The sequence below is a fragment of the Drosophila nasuta genome, chromosome X, assembly GCF_023558535.2.
Source record: "Drosophila nasuta strain 15112-1781.00 chromosome X, ASM2355853v1, whole genome shotgun sequence".
NCBI classification, from domain to species: Eukaryota; Metazoa; Arthropoda; class Insecta; order Diptera; family Drosophilidae; genus Drosophila; species Drosophila nasuta.
In genome coordinates this window covers 29,729,679-29,748,011 of record NC_083459.1, presented here as the reverse complement: position 1 = coordinate 29,748,011, position 18,333 = coordinate 29,729,679, and the positions used below count along the sequence as shown (strand labels likewise).

At 43.1% G+C, this 18,333-nt stretch overlaps 4 protein-coding genes across 8 annotated transcripts; 2 read left to right on the top strand and 2 right to left on the bottom strand.

Moving 5' to 3' along the window:
* Positions 1 to 16: 16 nt before the first annotated feature.
* LOC132796122 (uncharacterized) lies at positions 17 to 2,445 on the top strand. 4 transcript variants are annotated; one of them, XM_060807172.1, is made up of 4 exons: positions 1,012 to 1,143; positions 1,278 to 1,512; positions 1,581 to 1,911; positions 1,974 to 2,445. In XM_060807172.1, the coding sequence occupies exons 2-4, from the start codon at positions 1,380 to 1,382 to the stop codon at positions 2,032 to 2,034; spliced, it is 525 nt and encodes a 174-aa protein (XP_060663155.1). In that variant the 5' UTR covers positions 1,012 to 1,143; positions 1,278 to 1,379; the 3' UTR covers positions 2,035 to 2,445. The 4 variants fall into 4 exon arrangements, 3 of the variants coding, with proteins under 3 accessions (XP_060663157.1, XP_060663155.1, XP_060663156.1); XM_060807174.1 differs by lacking the exon at positions 1,974 to 2,445 and having other exon boundaries at positions 1,008 to 1,143; positions 1,581 to 1,915; XM_060807173.1 differs by lacking the exon at positions 1,012 to 1,143 and having other exon boundaries at positions 1,260 to 1,512.
* On the bottom strand, positions 1,974 to 9,350 carry LOC132796746 (uncharacterized). The gene is given in 7 exon segments (XM_060808009.1): positions 1,974 to 2,748; positions 2,832 to 3,395; positions 4,111 to 4,461; positions 5,145 to 5,830; positions 6,823 to 9,229; positions 9,231 to 9,280; positions 9,335 to 9,350. Coding segments are annotated over 7 exon segments (4,236 nt in total). The 3' UTR covers positions 1,974 to 2,586.
* Positions 9,351 to 9,561: 211 nt separating this feature from the next.
* On the top strand, positions 9,562 to 15,624 carry LOC132796114 (ATP-binding cassette sub-family B member 10, mitochondrial). Of its 2 annotated transcripts, XM_060807158.1 has the most exons (6): positions 10,286 to 10,392; positions 10,447 to 10,507; positions 10,985 to 11,191; positions 12,352 to 12,554; positions 12,621 to 12,902; positions 13,274 to 15,624. In XM_060807158.1, exons 3-6 carry the CDS (start codon positions 11,023 to 11,025, stop codon positions 14,384 to 14,386), a joined length of 1,767 nt encoding a protein of 588 aa, XP_060663141.1. In that variant the 5' UTR covers positions 10,286 to 10,392; positions 10,447 to 10,507; positions 10,985 to 11,022; the 3' UTR covers positions 14,387 to 15,624. The 2 variants fall into 2 exon arrangements, with proteins under 2 accessions (XP_060663140.1, XP_060663141.1); XM_060807157.1 differs by lacking the exon at positions 10,447 to 10,507 and having other exon boundaries at positions 9,562 to 10,392.
* Positions 15,299 to 18,321, bottom strand: LOC132796117 (probable methylmalonate-semialdehyde dehydrogenase [acylating], mitochondrial). Its single transcript, XM_060807165.1, has 2 exons — positions 18,174 to 18,321; positions 15,299 to 17,001 (listed from the first exon to the last, which is right to left on the bottom strand). Exons 1-2 carry the CDS (start codon positions 18,201 to 18,203, stop codon positions 15,469 to 15,471), a joined length of 1,563 nt encoding a protein of 520 aa, XP_060663148.1. The 5' UTR covers positions 18,204 to 18,321; the 3' UTR covers positions 15,299 to 15,468.
* Positions 18,322 to 18,333: the final 12 nt, after the last annotated feature.

Below are 18,333 nucleotides of genomic sequence, written 5' to 3'. Positions count from 1 at the left end.
ATATTCTGTCTGCTATCGATAACATCAACAGTGCTGCCAACTTTTGCAAACATTTAAAAAGTGCGCCTATGCAATTTGAAGGCTCGCTTTTTATTTTAAGTTGACACTGCCCTATGTGTCTCTTTCTGAACCAGGGCACATTGTAATTCAGTCTCAATTGTCGCACAGGCTTGTCAACTAATATTCCTTTGAGGTATTCAGTTATTATATTGCTTTCTTATATTAGCAATTTGCAATGCCACGCGGTAAGTTCTTGAACCACAAAGGTCGTAGCCGCCAGTTTACACCAATCGAAGAGCTGCTGCGAGAACAAGAGCTGGAAGTGAATCTCGAACTAAAGAGCGAAGGCAATGGGAATCGAGTGCAGCGTCAGTCAGATAATGACAACAATGGCAATGTGTTCAATCAATGTAATAACACAAATGCCGATATACAAAGGATCAAGAAGGTGGGCGGACCTGTCGAAGGACTCATTGTGATCTCAAATCCAAATCGCCCACATAAATCCAAATCCGTCAACGATTTGCTGCTGGTCGAGGACTGCGTTGACAAGCGTTGCATTGAAAAGGGACGTGGAACTGACATTCAGAAAACTGTGAGCGAGGTCAGGGCGGATCTAGCTCGGTTGGCGCTGGTGCGCAAGAATCGAGAGGCAGCTGCTGAGATCCGTTTAGCTGCGAAGCGGGAGAACAATCCGAAGTCATTGGTGGCTCCCGTTATTACAGTTAGCAAATCTTTGAAATCAAACAACAAATCAACTCCATCGAGTCCATCGATCTCATCGAAAGGGGATGACACTGTGACGAAGAAGAAGAAGAATCGAAAAGCTGTACTCGGGGCCAATCAGTTTCTGAAGTCGGACGACGATAGCTACTACAACAATAGTAGCAATGAAAACATTCGAAAAATTATGAAGGTGCGCAACGGGAATAAACGAAATGTTCGCATGCATATTTAAACACGAAAATCATAGCAAGCATGTCAGAAAAACTGAATTAATAAAAAACTAGTCATTTCGATATAATTTCTAGTTTGTTTTGATTTGTAAATTTTGAGTAATACCCACAAATAAGTTTAAAAAGGAAACTCTTTTGCTCTCTCGCCATTCAAATTTATTAATTGTAAAGTGTGGCAACATTTAAGGTAACATTTGTAATGGTCACATTGATCTCAATACTTTTCGGTATAAACATACTACAAAAATATAATGCACATTTGGTATACTGCGAGCTTTATGTTGCGGTCACACTGCTTTAACCACCATTTTTATATTAAAGTTGCAGCAGCAGCCGGCAAAAAAAAAAAATTCCAAAAAACAACCAACGGCTAAGGGCTTTTACAACATTAAAAATATTTGAGTAAGTACAAAAAATTAGAAAATGGAAGTCAAACAGTTGAAACGTATGCGCTCCGAAGACGAAGAGTGCAACAATAATGTTACACAGACAAAAGTTTGGGTCAACGAGAAGATTCTTGAATCTCGTGATCCCGACAAAATGAAAGCGGTGCATGGTGCGTACAATATAGGATTCAATAATAATAATAATCTTGATATGAAATTTGTATCATTTAAATGCAGAAAAAAACAACAAAAATGCTATTCAAAGCGGCGGCCGATTTGAAAGCAACAAAAGCTGGAACTACAAATGGTACCCAAAGCATGCCATCTGAGCGCCGTCAACTGCAGCCCTATGAACAATATCAATTAATTGGCGATGGCAATCTCATACTGCGCGACTTGAATCCGGATGCTGTAAATCCCGAGCTGGTGCGTCACATGTCCAAATGTTGTCGTCGTCCAACGTTCATACGCGCCGCATGCGCAAATTGCACATTTGATTTGTGCGAAGAGTGCGGCTATTCATGCGTTGAGTGCCAGAAGTTTATTTGTCGCACGTGTGTAACTTTGTTGTAAGTCAGCTGCGCATGCACATTCCCAATTTCCGTTTCTCAAATATTCCAATTCATTCCAGTGGAAATCGTCCTGAGGAAGCTGAACGTCCGTTGTGTGAGAGGTGCCAAATGTTCTTTTGAAAGCTGAAAGCTGCTCATGAACGCACACACAAACACACAGGGAAAGACTAGAAGAGCATGCATCACACACACACACACATACACCACCAAACGAGTACAAATCAAAATTGCAAATGATGCGTGTGTTTTGTTTCATGGAAATAGTCTTAGTATTAAACACACACACACACATCGAGCCATGGCGAAATACACATACACACACTCACACATCACATGTATGAATACATACATAAACATGTCAAAATTGGAAGTTAACAAAAAGAAAGGCAATGAAAAAGAAAATACCAAAAACGTAACGCTTTACAAGGATTTTGCGACTGCGTTGACGCAGAGCACACAAAGTGATGTAATCATACATTTGATGTAAATACTAATATAATTAAAAACGAATCGAAAAATTTAAAGTCAAAATGGCGAATTTCAATTACAATCAAAATGGAGTACAAATGGAGAGCAAAGTACTTAGGTAAACAATTATATTTATTCATTAAAATAACGAACATTATAATAGATAAAAAAAAATACGAGCAGGTCAGCAAATAATTCTTGCACTTATACTTTGCCCCTGAATTTGTGGAATTTGTCATGCTCCTTGACCAGATCCTGGTACAAACGGGCGCCCGCCTCGTTGCTGGAACGCAATATAAAGTGTCCGGCACGATGATCACACAAACCAATCAGCTCATGACAAATGCGATCCAAATGTACCTTGATCTGTGAAGAAACAAAAGAAGATGCAAATTGTTAATGTTAATTGTTGTTAAAATGGAAAGAAGAATCAAACGAATGTACTTTACCTGTGGAAAGAGCGTTGTGGAGCGTTCGGTGGTGACCATTTGCTTAATGGTCGAGATGAGGAGGAACGGCGCCACACGCTTGATGGCCAACGCCTGTGGACCCGCAGCAATGCCAGCCAAAAGTGTGACAACCTTCAGGGCCAATTCAGCCAACGCATCCAGCTCCTCGATTGTTAAACTGGTCGCCTGCTGGCGATCACTGCGATAGCAAACAATCGCCTCCACCAGATCCTGAACCAAGGTCGTCAACTGTGCAGCGCGATCGGACATCAGTGTGGCATGTTGACGTAACAACAGCAGCAGATTCTCTGAGATGGCGCCATGCAGCTGCTGCAGATCCTCCAACTGACCGCCGGAGCTCATCAATCGCTTGATATTCATGTCCAGCATCGTGCCCAGCAGCGTGTCGAGCGTCTCGCCGGTCAGCGGCACCGTTCGATTGCCGGCGAGAGCGCGTTGTGCCTCCAGCAGACGCAGCAGATGGCGACGATAGTTGGCATCGCCGACGCCAGGCAGACGCTGCGACACAATCCCATTGATCAGCTCAAAGTGCTCGTTGAGCATCTGCAAAATTTAAGAAGGGATGTGAACAATTTTTGTAAAATATGATTTGGTTGTTGCTTTCACTAAGCAAGGGTTCAATTACTCGCTGTGGTTTAGGTCTAAGCTAAGCAAACAACAAGTATATAATGAGAAACGAATCAATGATTGTTGCTTTCAATAAGCACTGGTTGAATTACACGCTGTGGTTTAGGTGTTGGCTAAGCAAATAAAGTATATAATGAGAAACGAATCAATGATTGTTGCTTTCAATAAGCACTGGTTGAATTACACGCTGTGGCTTAGGTGTTGGCAAAGCAAATAAAGTATATAATGAGAAACGTTTAAATGTTTGTAAAATATGCTAAAGTAGTTGTCGTTTTTAACTAAGTATTGGCTTAGAGTTTGGCTAAGTAACCAATAAACATATAATGATAATAATGAGGTCTGAATGTTTGTAAAATATGCTTTTGGTTGTTGTTTTCACTAAGCACTGGTTGAATTACACGCTGTGGTTTAGTTCTAAGCTAAGCAAACAATCAACATATATAATGAGAAACGTATCAATGGTTGCTGCTTTCACTAAGCACTGGCTTAAGTCTTGGCTAAGCAAACAAAACATACATAATAAGAAAACTATCACGCTTTAGAAACTATAAAAGTTTTACTTTAAAATTTTCCAATTCTAACTTGTATCCGGTATCTGGACAGCCGGAGAACCATGACTTTTTGAACTTACCGCTCCCTTGATGCCGCTCAGCGTGCACTTGGAGCACAACTGCAGCAGGATGAGCACATTCTGCAGACTGCGATGCTGTGCCTCCGTCTCTGGTCGCTGCAGCGCCTCGAGTTGTGCGATTAAGCGACGCAAGAGCAACAGAAAATCTTCGTTTGTCTTGTAGTCAATGATCAGTTTGATCGCTGCCTCAATGCTGTCAATGTCCAATGCGGCCGCCTCAATGTCTGCATTCACCTGACGCCAATAGCTGTCCAGCAGAAACTCGATCTCGTCCTGATCCAGATGCAGTTGCTGGCGATAAGTGAGCGCCACATTCAGCAAACGAATCGCATGTGGATTGCGGTAATTCAGCTAAAATGAGAACGAGTTAAAAGATAAATTTATTGAAATTAAAATGTAGTACTATGTAAATATACCAAATATAGCCCTTGGTATATTTGAGTACCTTAATTGCTTTGGCCGATAATCTGGTATATTTTACACTCCGAATCGATCAATTTTGGATATAGTACTATGTAAATGGTATATAAATTTGGTATATTTTTATATTAATACCGCGCTGTTTTACTTTTACTCAAAATGGGTAGCGAGCTTCTCATCAATATACCGAATATTGTTGGTATAATTTTAGTATATTTACGGTATTTAGTATTTTTTTAAAAAAAAGAATAATACCGCACTGTTTTGCATTTATATTAAATCAGTAGCACGTATTTAATCAATATACCAAACATATATTTGGTATATTTTCAGTATAATTCCGGTTTATTAATCTTTTGCTTTTATTTAAAATGAGTAGGGGTATCTCAACGATATACCAAAAATATAGTCTTCGATGTATTTTGGTATTTTTCAAATTTAATACCGCACTGTTTTGCTTTTATTTAAAATGGGTGGCGGGCCTCTCATTAATATACCAAATATATCCTTCGGTATATGTTTAGTATATTTACGGTACCGCACTGTTTTGCTTTTATTCTTGTCTTGAACTTCGCTTATTTGAAAGTTAATTTGAAGCTTGAAGATATGCTTACCGAATGTCCAATATAAATTTTGCAAATGCGTCGCAGATTCTCATCAATGGGCGCCAGCTTAGACTCTGTCGCTTCCTTTGGCGTCTCACTTGCTGCCTTCTCCTGCTCTTCAGGCTGCTCTTCCGGCACTTTTTTCGGCGACTTCTTTTCCTTCTTCTTTTTGGTCTTGATTTCCTGTTCCACATCTTCAACGTTCTCCTTTGATTGCTTCTTTTGCTCTTCCTCCTCGCGTTGTTGTTTCGCAGCTCGATTGATGCAGCTGCTCAGATAGATTCCAAATCCGGCGATCGTTTGCTGCACAAACTCCGCTGCATCCGATGGCGTCTTCTTCAGCGACCGAAACTTGTGAGCGACAAACTGTCCGTAGATCTCGAGCAGTGGCTGCAAGTGACGTTGCATGCGCTTCGCCTGAGCGCCCGTTGCACTCGCCAGCGTCTCAATCGCCAGCAGCAGGAGACGACACTGCGACGGCTGCAGCGACAGCGACGAAGCACGCAAATGATCCGCACAGCTGGCGAGAAAGAGATCGCTGCCAGGGCCGAGGCGACGAATGCAACGCTCGAAGAGCGTCTCATAAAAGCGCCACGCGACAGAGTCGCTGTCATCGATGGGCACCAGCTGCAGCAGCTCTGCAAGCTGCGGGAAGTGACTGCAAATGGGCAGCGGCTGACCAAAGTGAAGCAGATCTGCAAAGGAGAAATACACAAAAAAACGTTTAGAAGAGGGTATTCAAAATTCGTGTGGATTCGGTTATCAGTGTGGCTACTCATTGTGAATAAAATGAAAACAGTGCGGTATTATTTCTAAAAAATACCAAATTAATATACCGTTAATATACTAAAGACTTGATTTGGTATAATGATGAGATACATGCTACACATTTCGAATAAAAGCTAAGCAGTGCGGTATTATACGTAAAATATACCGAATTGGTATACCACAAATATACTGAAATATACTATAAGGTGTATTTGATATATTAATGAGATACCTGCTACTCATTGTGAATAAGAGCTAAATAGTGTGGTATTTTATTCCTAAAATTTACCAAATTAAAATACCATTAATATACTAAAGGCTTTATTTTGTGTATTGATAAGACACATGCTACCCATTTTTTAATAAAAGCAAAACAATACGGTATTATTTCTAAAAATATACCACAAAAATACTAAAGTAAACGGTGTTTGGTATATTGATGAGATATCAGGTGCCCATTTTGAATAAATACAGTGCGGTATTAATCGTAAAATATACCTAATGTATACTACAAGAAACTAAAAATATACCAAAGACTATAATTAGTATATTTATATATCACTACATTCAAAATATACCATAGAGTACAAAATATACAAGATTGTCGGTCACAGTAAGCTAAAACCCATAAAATTCGCCAGTCTAGCTTGAAAATTACGCTTTTTATTCGATTTGCAAAGGCGGAAGTGGGTGTGGCAAAAGTTTGAAACAAACTTGATCAAACATAACAAATGCTGTCAAACAAATTATATTTCTATCTGCTACACTCTCTGAGATCTAGGTGTTCATACGGACGGACAGACAGACATGGCTATATTGTCTGGGCTTATCAGGAATATATAATATATAGAGTCGGGAATGCCTCCTTCTCTTTTGGGTAGCAGATTTAAAAATGTGATTTTTGGAATCCTTTACTCACCTATAAGCTGCTCGAGCAACTGATCCGCTTGCGGCTGCAATTCTGCGCGTCTCACATCGAGATAGAGTGTGAAGATGAGCAGCCACAGCCGCAACTTGATGCTGCTAACGAGCTGCGCCAACGGCAGCTGCTGCAGAGCAGCAATCAATTCGCTTGTCGCCTCCAGAGGCAGCGTTGGTCGCTTCTCGCTGTCACAATGCTGTCGCAAGGCAGCTGACAACGTTGCCTCCGATGGCAATGTGTCCTCTCCAGCCGCCAGCAGCTGCTTGCAGAGCAGCGTGTGCTTCACCTTCTCGGCTTTCAAGTTGGTGGCATAATCCTGCAGCAGTTGCATGGCCAAGAGTTCAACACATTCGGCATCCGCCAGCAATTCGCTACGCTGTTCCAAGGAGCGGCAACGCAGCTGCTTTTGGTCGCGACTCAGATGCGGCAACAATTGACTTGGGAGCAACTCGACTAAAGCAGCGGGACACGGTTCATGACGCTGCTGTGGAAGGAGCAACCAACCAGCTTGGACCAGTTGCAATTCCAAGCGCTGCAAACGCTGACGACACAAACTTTTACCGAAATTGTGCACACGCTGACGGATCAAATCCCATTCGTCGCTGGGCAGAAATTGCTGCAATGGCGGCAGCTGTTCCTCTAGCTCCTCCTCGGTCTGCTCCTCCTGCTCTCGAGGCAATCCATCGGGCCAATAGTAGGCGAGCAACAGCTCGAGGCAACTGGCACGTTCGACGCACTCGAGGAACGCATTCATTGTGCTGCGATTGTGTTCGCGCTCCAAGAGATGACGACCAAACTTCTGCAGCACTTGCGCCATGTGACGACGTCCCTCCTTCAGTTCCGTTTGATGTTGTGCCACCTGCTCGGCAAGGCGATTGCCTAGCAAATATTGCGAGAGCAGAGCAACTTGCAGTTCGATGGCGAAATTCAAATTTGTGTGACGCACCGCCTTCGTTTTGGGCTCCAGAAGTTCGTCGAAGGTGTGCAGCAGCATTTTCCATATGACAATCGATTGCTTGGCCGTCAGGCTGCTCACCAGCCGAGTGAATGCGGCGCCAGCTGTGGCACTTGGCCAGGCTTGAACCAAACGATCTGTTGTGCTCGTTGGTTGCGTGGCAACGAGATGCGGTTGAAAGATCAACTCCATATAGCAATTGAAGTCGATCAGTGAAGGTTTCTCTGTCTGATCCTGCTTCTCCTCATCCTGCTCCTCTAGACGACTGCGCTTGGCATCGTGGTTGGGCAAACGCAACTCGAAGCGACGCAACCAATCGCGAAGAGCCTTGAGGAACTGCATCACAAAGCGTTCGGTGCGTCCCAAGCGTCGAAACATGTCCAGCAATTGCACCAAAAAAGCGGCATACAAGCTCAGCTCTTGCTCGTTGCTCTTCGTCCGCGTCATCATCCAAATGGTGCACTGATACACATTCGGTTCGATCAGCAGCGGATTCAAACGCAGCGCCCCACGAAGCAGCATCAAAACCTCACGCAACTGCAGCTCTTTGCACTCGTTGACCAAGCTAAAGATGCGTTGGCTAAGAAACTCCACAGCCGTACTATTCTCGCTATATTGAAACTGCAGTTCAACGTTGTGTTTGCGCAGCGATTCCAGGGTGTGTATCGCTATCGTCAAGCGAGCGGCGGCCGCCTTTTCATCATCGCCTTGGGCGCGACTCTCGAATCCATAGTGCAACAGTTTGGCTTTCTTAACGGGATCCAGATGATGGTTGTAGAACGCCGCCTCTAGTGTGAGCAGACGCACATGCATTGGCTGCTTGGTCAGGCGTTTGATGGCATCCACAATCTCCAGGTGTTCGGTCAATTGCAATTCAACCGCCGCCAACTGGGCAAAGCCACAGACCGCATTGGGTTGAGCGCGCAGCTGAAGAATGAGTTCGCACAACGGTTGCAGGGCCGTTGTTGTGTATGCCTCAAGCAAACGGTCACGATGCTGGGCACGTTGCACATAATCCCGCAGCTGTTGCAGCAGCGGCAGCACAAAGCTCGCCGGATCGGTGGGAATCGTCGTTGGCTGCTTTAGACGCCGTTCGTAGCTGGTGAAGAGTGTGGCGTAGGTGGTCATGAGCAGCGTGTAGTCGGCACGCAGCACATCCTGCACCAGCTCAAAGTTCAACACACTCTGCAACAGCTCAGCATGCGCATTGTTCCCACCTTCCTCCTCCTTCTCCTCCTTTGTGATGCGTTCGAGCAGCGCTTGTATCAACTGTGTCTTGGTTTGCACACTTACCAGTCCCGGTTGGGCGCGCAGTGCGAACAACTGACGCAGCTCGTCTGAAGGCAGCGGCGACGCCTTGGCCAACGACTTTGCCAACCATTCACAGATCACTTCGTATTTGTTGATGTAACTGAAATCGGCCGATTGCCACACTTTGATGGCAAACTCCCAGGCGTGATTTGTACACTTTGCTTTTGTCTTTCAGCCATGACTTGAGCTCTGCAATAAATATCTATGTATTTAAGTGATTTTTAGGTTTTTTTGTTGTCTTACCTTGATCAATTTCCATGTTGCTGCAGCAAGCAAATACAAAATTCGATTACGATTACGATTTACGTGCACGTGTTGCGCTCAACGGCCAGGCGATTGTTATCGATTCGTGTTATCGCACGCAGCGTTGCATTTGGCAAGGTATGTGAGAAAATGTGAAGGTTGTGCCGTCATTTGTAAACACTACGTTTTTTTTTTTGTTATCTTCTGACAGACAACAAACGAGGTTATTAATTGCAAATTAGAAAATGTGAATTAAACACACAATTAAAATTAGGAAAAAGCAGTTTTGTTAATACGGAAATACGAAATTTTTCGGATCGTTGAGTTGTGTGGCATGCAAATGTAACCTTTACACTTGTGTGAATATTTTCGGCTCGCAAGCAAATCAGCTGTTACTGTTGTTTCAAAATTCACAAGTTGTTATATAGCTGGCCTGGGCTGATTTTTGTTTTTGGGCCGTTCGGGTTGTTGTAGTATTTTGTTTGTTTGTTTTTTTAACGAACGAGAATAACAATCCGATCAAGGCTGTATTGGTTTTATAGTTTTAGTTTTTGTTGATTTTACACATATAAAGTAGGAAAGAGTTTTAACATCATTCATAATGTTGTTAAATTACACACGGCTGAAACACGTTTGTACAACTTTACGGGTATCCCAAATTCCCTGCAACGGCATCCGATACATATCCCTTAGTTCATTAAATCTGCACAACAATTGCGGACTATTGCGGCAACCGCTGCTGCAGCTGCTGATCCGCCCACATCGCCCCTATCATCAACTATTCCGCCTACGTCAGCCAGCTGCGACTGCCGCCCGTCAATTACTTGGCGGCTCCTCCACCTCCTCCGCTGTTGCGTCGTCATCGTCGTTGTCCGTCTTTGGATCCCGTTGGTCGTCCCGTTTGTTGTACCTCAGACGTTGCCTGACCACCAAGGCAAGGGGAGCGTTAACAAAAAATGCGCGTGGAGTGAATACACCAGCTAGGCGCATCAAAATGGGCAAATCGGAGTATATGCGTCTCTACAACTTGATCAAGACTGAGAAATGGGTGCTGCTCGGTAAGCTAAATGATATAATATATCCGTTATTCAAGGTTTCTCTTTTATTTTTAGAGGATATTTCGCTTATCCAGCCTTACGTAATTGCGATTTCTGCCGCTGTAAGAGCTAAGAGGTCAGCAACATTTTTGGTGACATTATTCCTATGCAGAACAAATCACTTTTAAAGCTCATTACTTGAAGTCGAGGCTTCACCACCTTCTGAGTAATCGCTACCAAAAAAGCTTCGTTCTATGCTCAACGCACCAACTTCAAAGACAATATTCCGTACCACGTCTTCTTGTAAAATCAATTCGATATAAATTGTATGCCAAGCGCAAATGTAAAGCTAGCAATCGGAAATTTTGTACACATCATAATAACTTTCTCCTTCGTGGATTCTGAAAGTTTCATAACAATCGATCCATCTGTCCGTCTATAAAACCTATTGTAAATTGAACTTTTCAAGTTAGCCATTTAAGTTTTTGTACACATCATAATAAGCAAATTTGTAATCCTTTCCGAGAGCTTTAACCTAATACGCTTCCTTATAAATAAGCTAACTATTAACTGCTCTTTCACTAATTTTCCATTTCAATTCTCTCTTTTTCAGTGGGTCTCATCTGTCTGGTGGTTTCATCGGCGATCACAATGTGCGTGCCGTATTTTATAGGCAAAGTGGTCGATGTGGTGTTCAACAAGAACTCGCTGGATTCGGCTGCAATGAATAAATTACGCGAATATTCAGTAATGTTATTCTGGATTTTTGCACTCGGTGGCTTTGCAAACTTTGCCCGCGTCTATCTATTCGGCTCCGCATGTGAGTACAGCAGAGAAATTTAAATAATATAGACATATAGTAAGACAACAATATAATTGAATATATAGTATATAGTATTTCCTTGACAAAGGACAACGTTTTTATGGATCAACTTCTTTTGCGATCATTTCAAAAAATCAATTCTTTTCTTAAAACTTATTAAGTATATTTATAATTTTAAAAAATTGCTCTTAGTTTATAAAGATTGCTTACATAAAGCTATAGAGATTCAGCTAGTTGACTCAGTAAAATTAATTTAATGTAGGCTAAATCTTTAATACCTTTACAATAATAGATGTGACCCAAATGAAAACGCTTTTCACAGATTCTTTTGATATTCTGATCATATCAGAAAGATTAACTGACAATTTTTAAGCACTAATTCCTTCACTTCATTGATGTGTTGGTCATGCCTAAGGTCCGCGAAGCTTAAGTTAAACTTTACTCCATATTTTTTCTACTGTGGGCAGTATCCATATGTTTAATAGAATATCCCTATATCCTTATTAGCCTTAGTTTTTGCTTAGTTTAGTATCTATCTATATGTCTAATAAAATATCCCTATTTTTCCATCTTTGTCTCTCTCTACAACACCTTACTTTTTCTACCCCATCTCTGACCCTATAAAGTATATCTATATGTTTAATAGAATATCTTTATTTCCCATCCTTGTCTTCTACACCTGACTTTTTTCTTATCTTCTATCTATATGTCTAATAAAATACCGCTATCTTTACATCTTTGTCTGCAACATCTTACTTTTTTTCTTCCCAGCATTACCTATCTATATATTTAATATCCCTATCTCCTATCCTTTTCTTTATCTGCTACACCGGTCTTTTTCCTTGCATTAGTATCTGTCTCCATGTCTAATCAATAATATTCATAACTCCCATCTTTGTCTATGTTTGCTACATCTGACTTTTTGCTTACATTAGTACCTATCTATATGGCTAATAAAATATTCCTATCTTTGTCTTTGTCTGCAGCACCTTATTTTTCTCCCATCAGCATTATCTATATCTATCTATATGTCTAATTGAAATTATCCCTATCTCACATCTTTGTCTTTGTTTGACTTGACTTTTTCCTAACAGTAGTATCTATCTCTAAGTCTAATTAAAAATATCCCTAACTCCCATCTTTGTCTTCGTTTGCAGCTCTGCGAATTGTGCGTCGACTACGCTCCAATCTGTACAGATCGATGCTGCTTCAGGAGGTGGGCTGGTACGATTCCCGCGGTACTGGCGAGTTGGTCAATCGTCTGAGTAACGACACCTACTTGGTGGGCATCTCGTTGAGTCAGAATGTATCCGATGGTATGCGCTCTATTGCGATGATTACCGTTGGATCCGCCATGATGGTAAGTTCTAATTTTAAATTCCTTACTCTTTACTACTACTCTACTATATGATGATGTCTCTTGCAGATCTTTACCTCACCCAAGCTGGCCTTGGTGAGTGCCATGGTTGTGCCCGCCTTGGCTACCATGGCCATTGTCTATGGTCGCTATGTGCGTCGCATTACGCGTGTTGAGCTGGACAAATACGCTGATATTATGAAGTATGCCGAGGAGCGTTTTGGCAATGTGCGCACCGTCAAGCTCTTCTGTCGCGAGCAAAAGGAAGTCGAGGACTTTAATCAAAAGCTAAACGAGGCTCTGGAAATTGGCTACAAGGAAACACGTGCCCGTTCCATATTCTTTGGTTTGGTAAATACGCTATTACTCTAATCATTATACTCGCTACACATAGAAGGGTATTATAAGGATACAAAGTCATCTCCGACCCTATTAACTAGATTTATTCTTGATCAGCCGAGATGATATAGCCATGTCCGTCCGTCTGTCTGTCTGTCCGTTCCTTTGAAACACTAAATTTGTTTCAAACTTTTGCTAAGCCCACAAAAATCACATATCATGCGTAATTTTATAAGCTAGACCAACGAAAGTAAAGTAAAGTATTTATGACTCCTAAAAGTTCGGATGCGACCTCCATGGGTAGCGAGTATGTCACAGTCGAGCACACTCGACTGTAGCTTTCTTGTTTGTCTTTGTCTTACTGATTTCCTTCCATTTTTCAGACTGGTTTCTCGGGCAACTTTATCATTATTTCCGTGCTGTATTATGGTGGCACACTTGTGCTCGGCGATGAGCTGACAATCGGTGCGATGACCTCGTTCTTGATGTATGCCGGCTATGTGGCCGTCTCCATGAATGGTCTATCCAATTTCTACAGTCAGATGAACAAAGGCATCGGCGCCTCGGAGCGCATTTGGGAGATCTTCGATCGTAAATACCAAATACCCATTGATTTGGGTCATATACCGACGAACAAAGTAATTGGCGAAGTGCGTTTCGAGAATGTGGACTTCAGTTATCCATCGCGACCCGATACCAAAGTCTTGACCGATTTCAGCCTAACGCTGCCGGCGCACAAAACAACGGCGATTGTGGGACGCTCGGGTTCCGGTAAATCGACAATAGCATTGCTACTGATGCGATTATACGATCCCATGATGGGAGCCGTCTATTTGGATGGTGTCGATGTGCGCACCCTGAATCCTCAATGGTTGCGTCGCAATGTTGGCGCTGTCAGTCAGGAGCCGGTGTTATTCTCGGGCTCCATACGATCGAACATCTTGTACGGCTTGGATCCCGGTGAGGCAGGCAATGAGCAATTGTTGCAGCAAGTTGTACGGGACTCAAATGTGATTGAGTTCACACAAAATTTACCCGACGGCCTCGAGACGATTGTGGGACAACGCGGTATGTTGTTGAGCGGTGGTCAAAAGCAACGTGTTGCCATCGCCCGTGCCCTGATCAAGAACCCAAGCATATTGCTCCTGGATGAGGCAACGAGTGCACTGGATTCGGTGTCCGAGCAGCTGGTCCAAGTGGCGCTCGATAAGCTGATCGAAGGACGTACGGTGCTAACGATTGCGCATCGTTTGAGCACCATTCATGGTGCCGATAATATCGCTGTGCTCGACAGTGGTCGGGTGATTGAACAGGGCAACTACGATACACTGATGGCCAATCCAGATGGTGCATTTAGAGAGCTGGTGTCGATGCAAGCCTTCGCCAGCGGACTGCCGCCCGCTCGGCTGGGAGAATATGCGGACGCGGAGAGCGAAGGTGAACGTACACCGACGAGACAACCGCCAACCCCACCGCCAGGACCACCACGACGATAAGCGTAAGCCTATTGAAAATGAGGAACAGAGAAAACGGATCGCAGTAAAGAATCGAGTATATGGAGTACGAGCGCGGTATCGAGTATGTTCGTTCAGTAGTATACAACAATGATGGCTTAGACCAGTCCCAAAATTTCTACTAGTTCTGACAAATATTCAATCGAAAAAAATTTCAGTTGTCCAAATTACATGTGATCAGTATGGATTCTGATTTTCTCAAATCTTTTGTTGATGATAACAGAAAGGTTTCGTACGCTCTTCTTTTTTACATATATATACATAGAGAGAGGTATATTGTATTCTTATAGATATTTGATTAGTTTCTTACTAAACTAATGATCGACAAAAATCAGACTTTTTTTTTTGTAAAAAGCGAGATTGAAAAAAAAAAATTGAAAAAGCTAAGACGAAAATGTCACACACTCAAACAAAAAAAAAAGTAAACATATAGAAACTGAAAGAGAAATAAATAATGGGACAAGACAATGACAGTTTGAGTTTAGATATTCACATAGTACAATTATGAATTTGAAAAAGCAAAAAAAAAAGAAAAACAGTTGTGATCGCCATTGAATTGAAAATGTTGCAGATGAGCTCTCTTTATATTAAAAGCTAACTATTGTATAGAGAAGAGGCTAATACTTACATACATTTGTTTATAGCCAATGATCAAAACTGTTATAGTTGAATTAAAAATGCTTTTTATACTTTCTTTTGTGCACTTGCACTTTAGTTTCAAAATTATAAATTGTAAGCAGCATATTTGATAAGTGCCAGTTTTGTTGGTATATTTGTATAAGTGCCATGCTTGTTGGTATAATTATTTGGGATATTTTTTATGGTGAAGCCACGCGGTCACACTGCTGGCTGGGGAAAATGGTTAAAGGCAACGGAAAAAGAAAAAACGAATCGTTTGTTAACAAAAAGAATTTGTTTCATTTTATTTATACACTTTTTAATTCTCTTTACATTTTAGCTTAAATTCTAATTAGGCACACAAAATAAATGCAATAATTTCATCGTCCGTTGACGCACAATACATATACATACATATATATGAATATATGTAATATGTGCTGTGCTTACTTCATGGTGGGCATGGAGACAGCTGCCTGTGTGTGTGTGACATCGGTTTCACGCCACAGCTGTGTAACGGTCTTGGTCTGTGTGTAGAACTTGATGCCCTGCTTGCCATAGAAATGATGATCACCACGGAAGGAGCCACGAGTGCCGGTGAACGAGAACATGGGCAATGGCACTGGGATGGGCACATTGACGCCCACCTGGCCGGCATCGATTTCGTTCACAAACTTGCGGGCAGCGGCACCGTTGGTGGTAAAGATGGCGGTACCGTTGCCATAGGGATTGGCATTCACAATGGAGATGGCATCGTCCAGGGTATCGGCATTGAGGATCACCAAAACGGGGCCAAAGATCTCTTCGGTGTAGCATTGCATGTTGGGCTTGACATCGGCCAGAATTGTGGGACCCACAAAGTAGCCATCCTCATAGCCGGGCACATTGATTTTGCGGCCATCCAAAATGAGCTTGGCTCCCTCCTTGACACCGCTTTCGATGAGCTTATTGATGCGCTCCCGGGAGGCGGCACTGATCACAGGTCCCACATCGGTGCCGGGCAAATGTCCGGCATTCACCTTGAGCTTTTGGGCGCGCTCGACAAGATCGGGAATCCATTGCTGGGCATCACCGACAAACACCGCCGTCGACAGGGCCATGCAACGTTGTCCGGCAGCGCCGAAAGCAGCGCCAGCCAATTGGTTCAATGTGTTCTCCTTGTTGGCATCGCTGAGGACGATGCCATGGTTCTTGGCGCCCATGTTGCTCTGCACACGTTTGCCATTCTTGCCGGCACGCTCATAGATGTACTTGCCGGCGGTGTCGGAGCCCACGAAGGACACGGCCTTGATTTCGGGTGCATCGCAGATGAAGTTCACGGCATCGTGTTGGCCATGAATAACATTGACCACACCGGGCGGGCAACCGGCCTCATTGAGCAGCTCCATCAGCAGCATCGTGGCGCCGGGCACACGCTCCGAGGGCTTCAGCAGCATTGTGTTGCCGGTGGTAATGGCCACGGGGAACATCCACAGCGGAATCATGGCGGGGAAATTGAAGGGAGCAATGCCAGCGGTGACACCGAGGGGCATCACCAGCGAATAGGTGTCCATGTCACGGGCCACATTCGCCACGGTCTCGCCCATCTGCAGCGATGGAATGCTGCAGCAATGCTCCACCACCTGAAGACCACGGAGCACATCGCCCTCGGCATCGGCCAATGTTTTGCCCTGCTCCTTGGTGATGTTCTTGGCCAGCTCACCCATGTTGTCCTTGATCAAAGCCTGCAGCTTGAACATGACCTGTTGACGCGACAGCACCGATTGATTGCTCCACGATTTGAAGGCCTTCTTGTTCGACTCCAGAGCCGTTTGCATCTCATCCTGTGTTGCCTTGGGCACACGGGTGACGACTTTGTTGGTTGCCGGATCGTGCACATCGATCCATTCCTTGGTCTTCGACTCCACGAATTTGCCATCGATGAAGAGCTTGGTGGTGGGAGCAGCGGATGAGTAGCCACGTTTGGCCATCATCAGCGCCTGTCGAAACGAAATTCAAATCAAATCGTTTAGTTAAGCGGTTGAGTGTAGGATGGCGCAAGATGGCGCCAGGTTATGTAATCATCGCAACGCAAATTCAAACGCAGCAAATCACTTATCGACATTCAAAGCGTAGGTGTAGCTTATCGAAATCAGGATAATTATCGAAAGCGACATATCGAATTTTAAACGCAGCAAATCACTTATCGACATTCAAAGCGTAGGTGTAGCTTAGTGAAATCAGGATAATTATCGACAGCGACATATCGAATTTTAAACGCAGCAAATTGCTTATCGACATTCAAAGCGTAGGTGTAGCTTATCGAAATCAGGATAATTATCGAAAGCACTGGCAAAGGAGAAAATGATCAAAAAAACTGACGACGAAAACAATGCGAATATAGAATTGAAATGTGTGTGCACTTTTATTAAATTAAAATGCAAAGCAGTTGGTCAACATAGGTAGGCTGGACTGTACCACATTTATATCTTTGAAGTTAAGAGCTTTAGTATGGCCACTACACACAGGTAAGAAATTGCCTGGCAACATGATAATAAACATACACACACACACACACACTCGCATAGTTAAGGGCGCACAGCTGTGCGCCACGCCTATGCTTATCACTGACAGCAGCCGCCTTCAACAGCGGCTCATTTATATGGCTTGTCTAATTAAAATAAAAAACGCTTTACACACGCACACACACGAACAATTTATCACGCCTTCCAGGGAGGAGAGACATTGCCTGTGTCCATGTGTGTGTGTGTGTTTTTCTATGTCTTCAGCGAGTTGTTCTGTTTGCTGTTGTGATCGTCGTATTATCTGATTTGCTGCAAACCAAAAATTACGTAACATGTGCTTCGTTCCATATCAATTCTTTTCTATTCTATTTTTCTTGTTATTATTATTCGTTTAATTGAGCAATTGCTGCAAGTTCACACATACAAACACACTTTCACGTTGTTGTGCATTTCAAATTTACATGCAAGGTAAATTTACATGCACACAGACTCACACACACACGCCCACTTTTAAAGTGAGTGCAATTTGTGCAGTTGCGTTTGAGCTTTTGCAACACTTATTCTAATAAGACGAATTATCGATAAAGAGCTAATGCATAGCGTAAAGTGAAAAACGTAATTATGTATGTGGAATTTTTTGTGCTCACCTCGGAACCAATTAAACGCACTAAGGACATCTTGGCACAGGTGAGCGTAAGGTCAGGGTAGCTTTTGGAGAATGGAAATACTGCTCTTCTGGTGGTGCGGCTGGCCCAACCGGTGGTTTCACTAGAACTGAAAGCAAAAGCTGAAGCTGCGCCAACACTT

Coding starts and splice junctions, on each gene's coding strand:
- LOC132796114 (XM_060807157.1), top strand. CDS start 9,936: ATGTTGTTAAATTACACACGGCTGAAACACGTTTGTACAACTTTACGG. Junction 11,192..12,351: donor CTATCTATTCGGCTCCGCAT/GTGAGTACAGCA, acceptor CTTCGTTTGCAG/CTCTGCGAATTGTGCGTCGA. Junction 12,555..12,620: donor CCGTTGGATCCGCCATGATG/GTAAGTTCTAAT, acceptor TGTCTCTTGCAG/ATCTTTACCTCACCCAAGCT.
- LOC132796117 (XM_060807165.1), bottom strand. CDS start 18,203: ATGTCCTTAGTGCGTTTAATTGGTTCCGAG. Junction 17,002..18,173: donor TGCGTTTAATTGGTTCCGAG/GTGAGCACAAAA, acceptor TCGTTTCGACAG/GCGCTGATGATGGCCAAACG.
- LOC132796122 (XM_060807172.1), top strand. CDS start 1,380: ATGGAAGTCAAACAGTTGAAACGTATGCGCTCCGAAGACGAAGAGTGC. Junction 1,513..1,580: donor CAAAATGAAAGCGGTGCATG/GTGCGTACAATA, acceptor TTTAAATGCAGA/AAAAAACAACAAAAATGCTA. Junction 1,912..1,973: donor CGCACGTGTGTAACTTTGTT/GTAAGTCAGCTG, acceptor AATTCATTCCAG/TGGAAATCGTCCTGAGGAAG.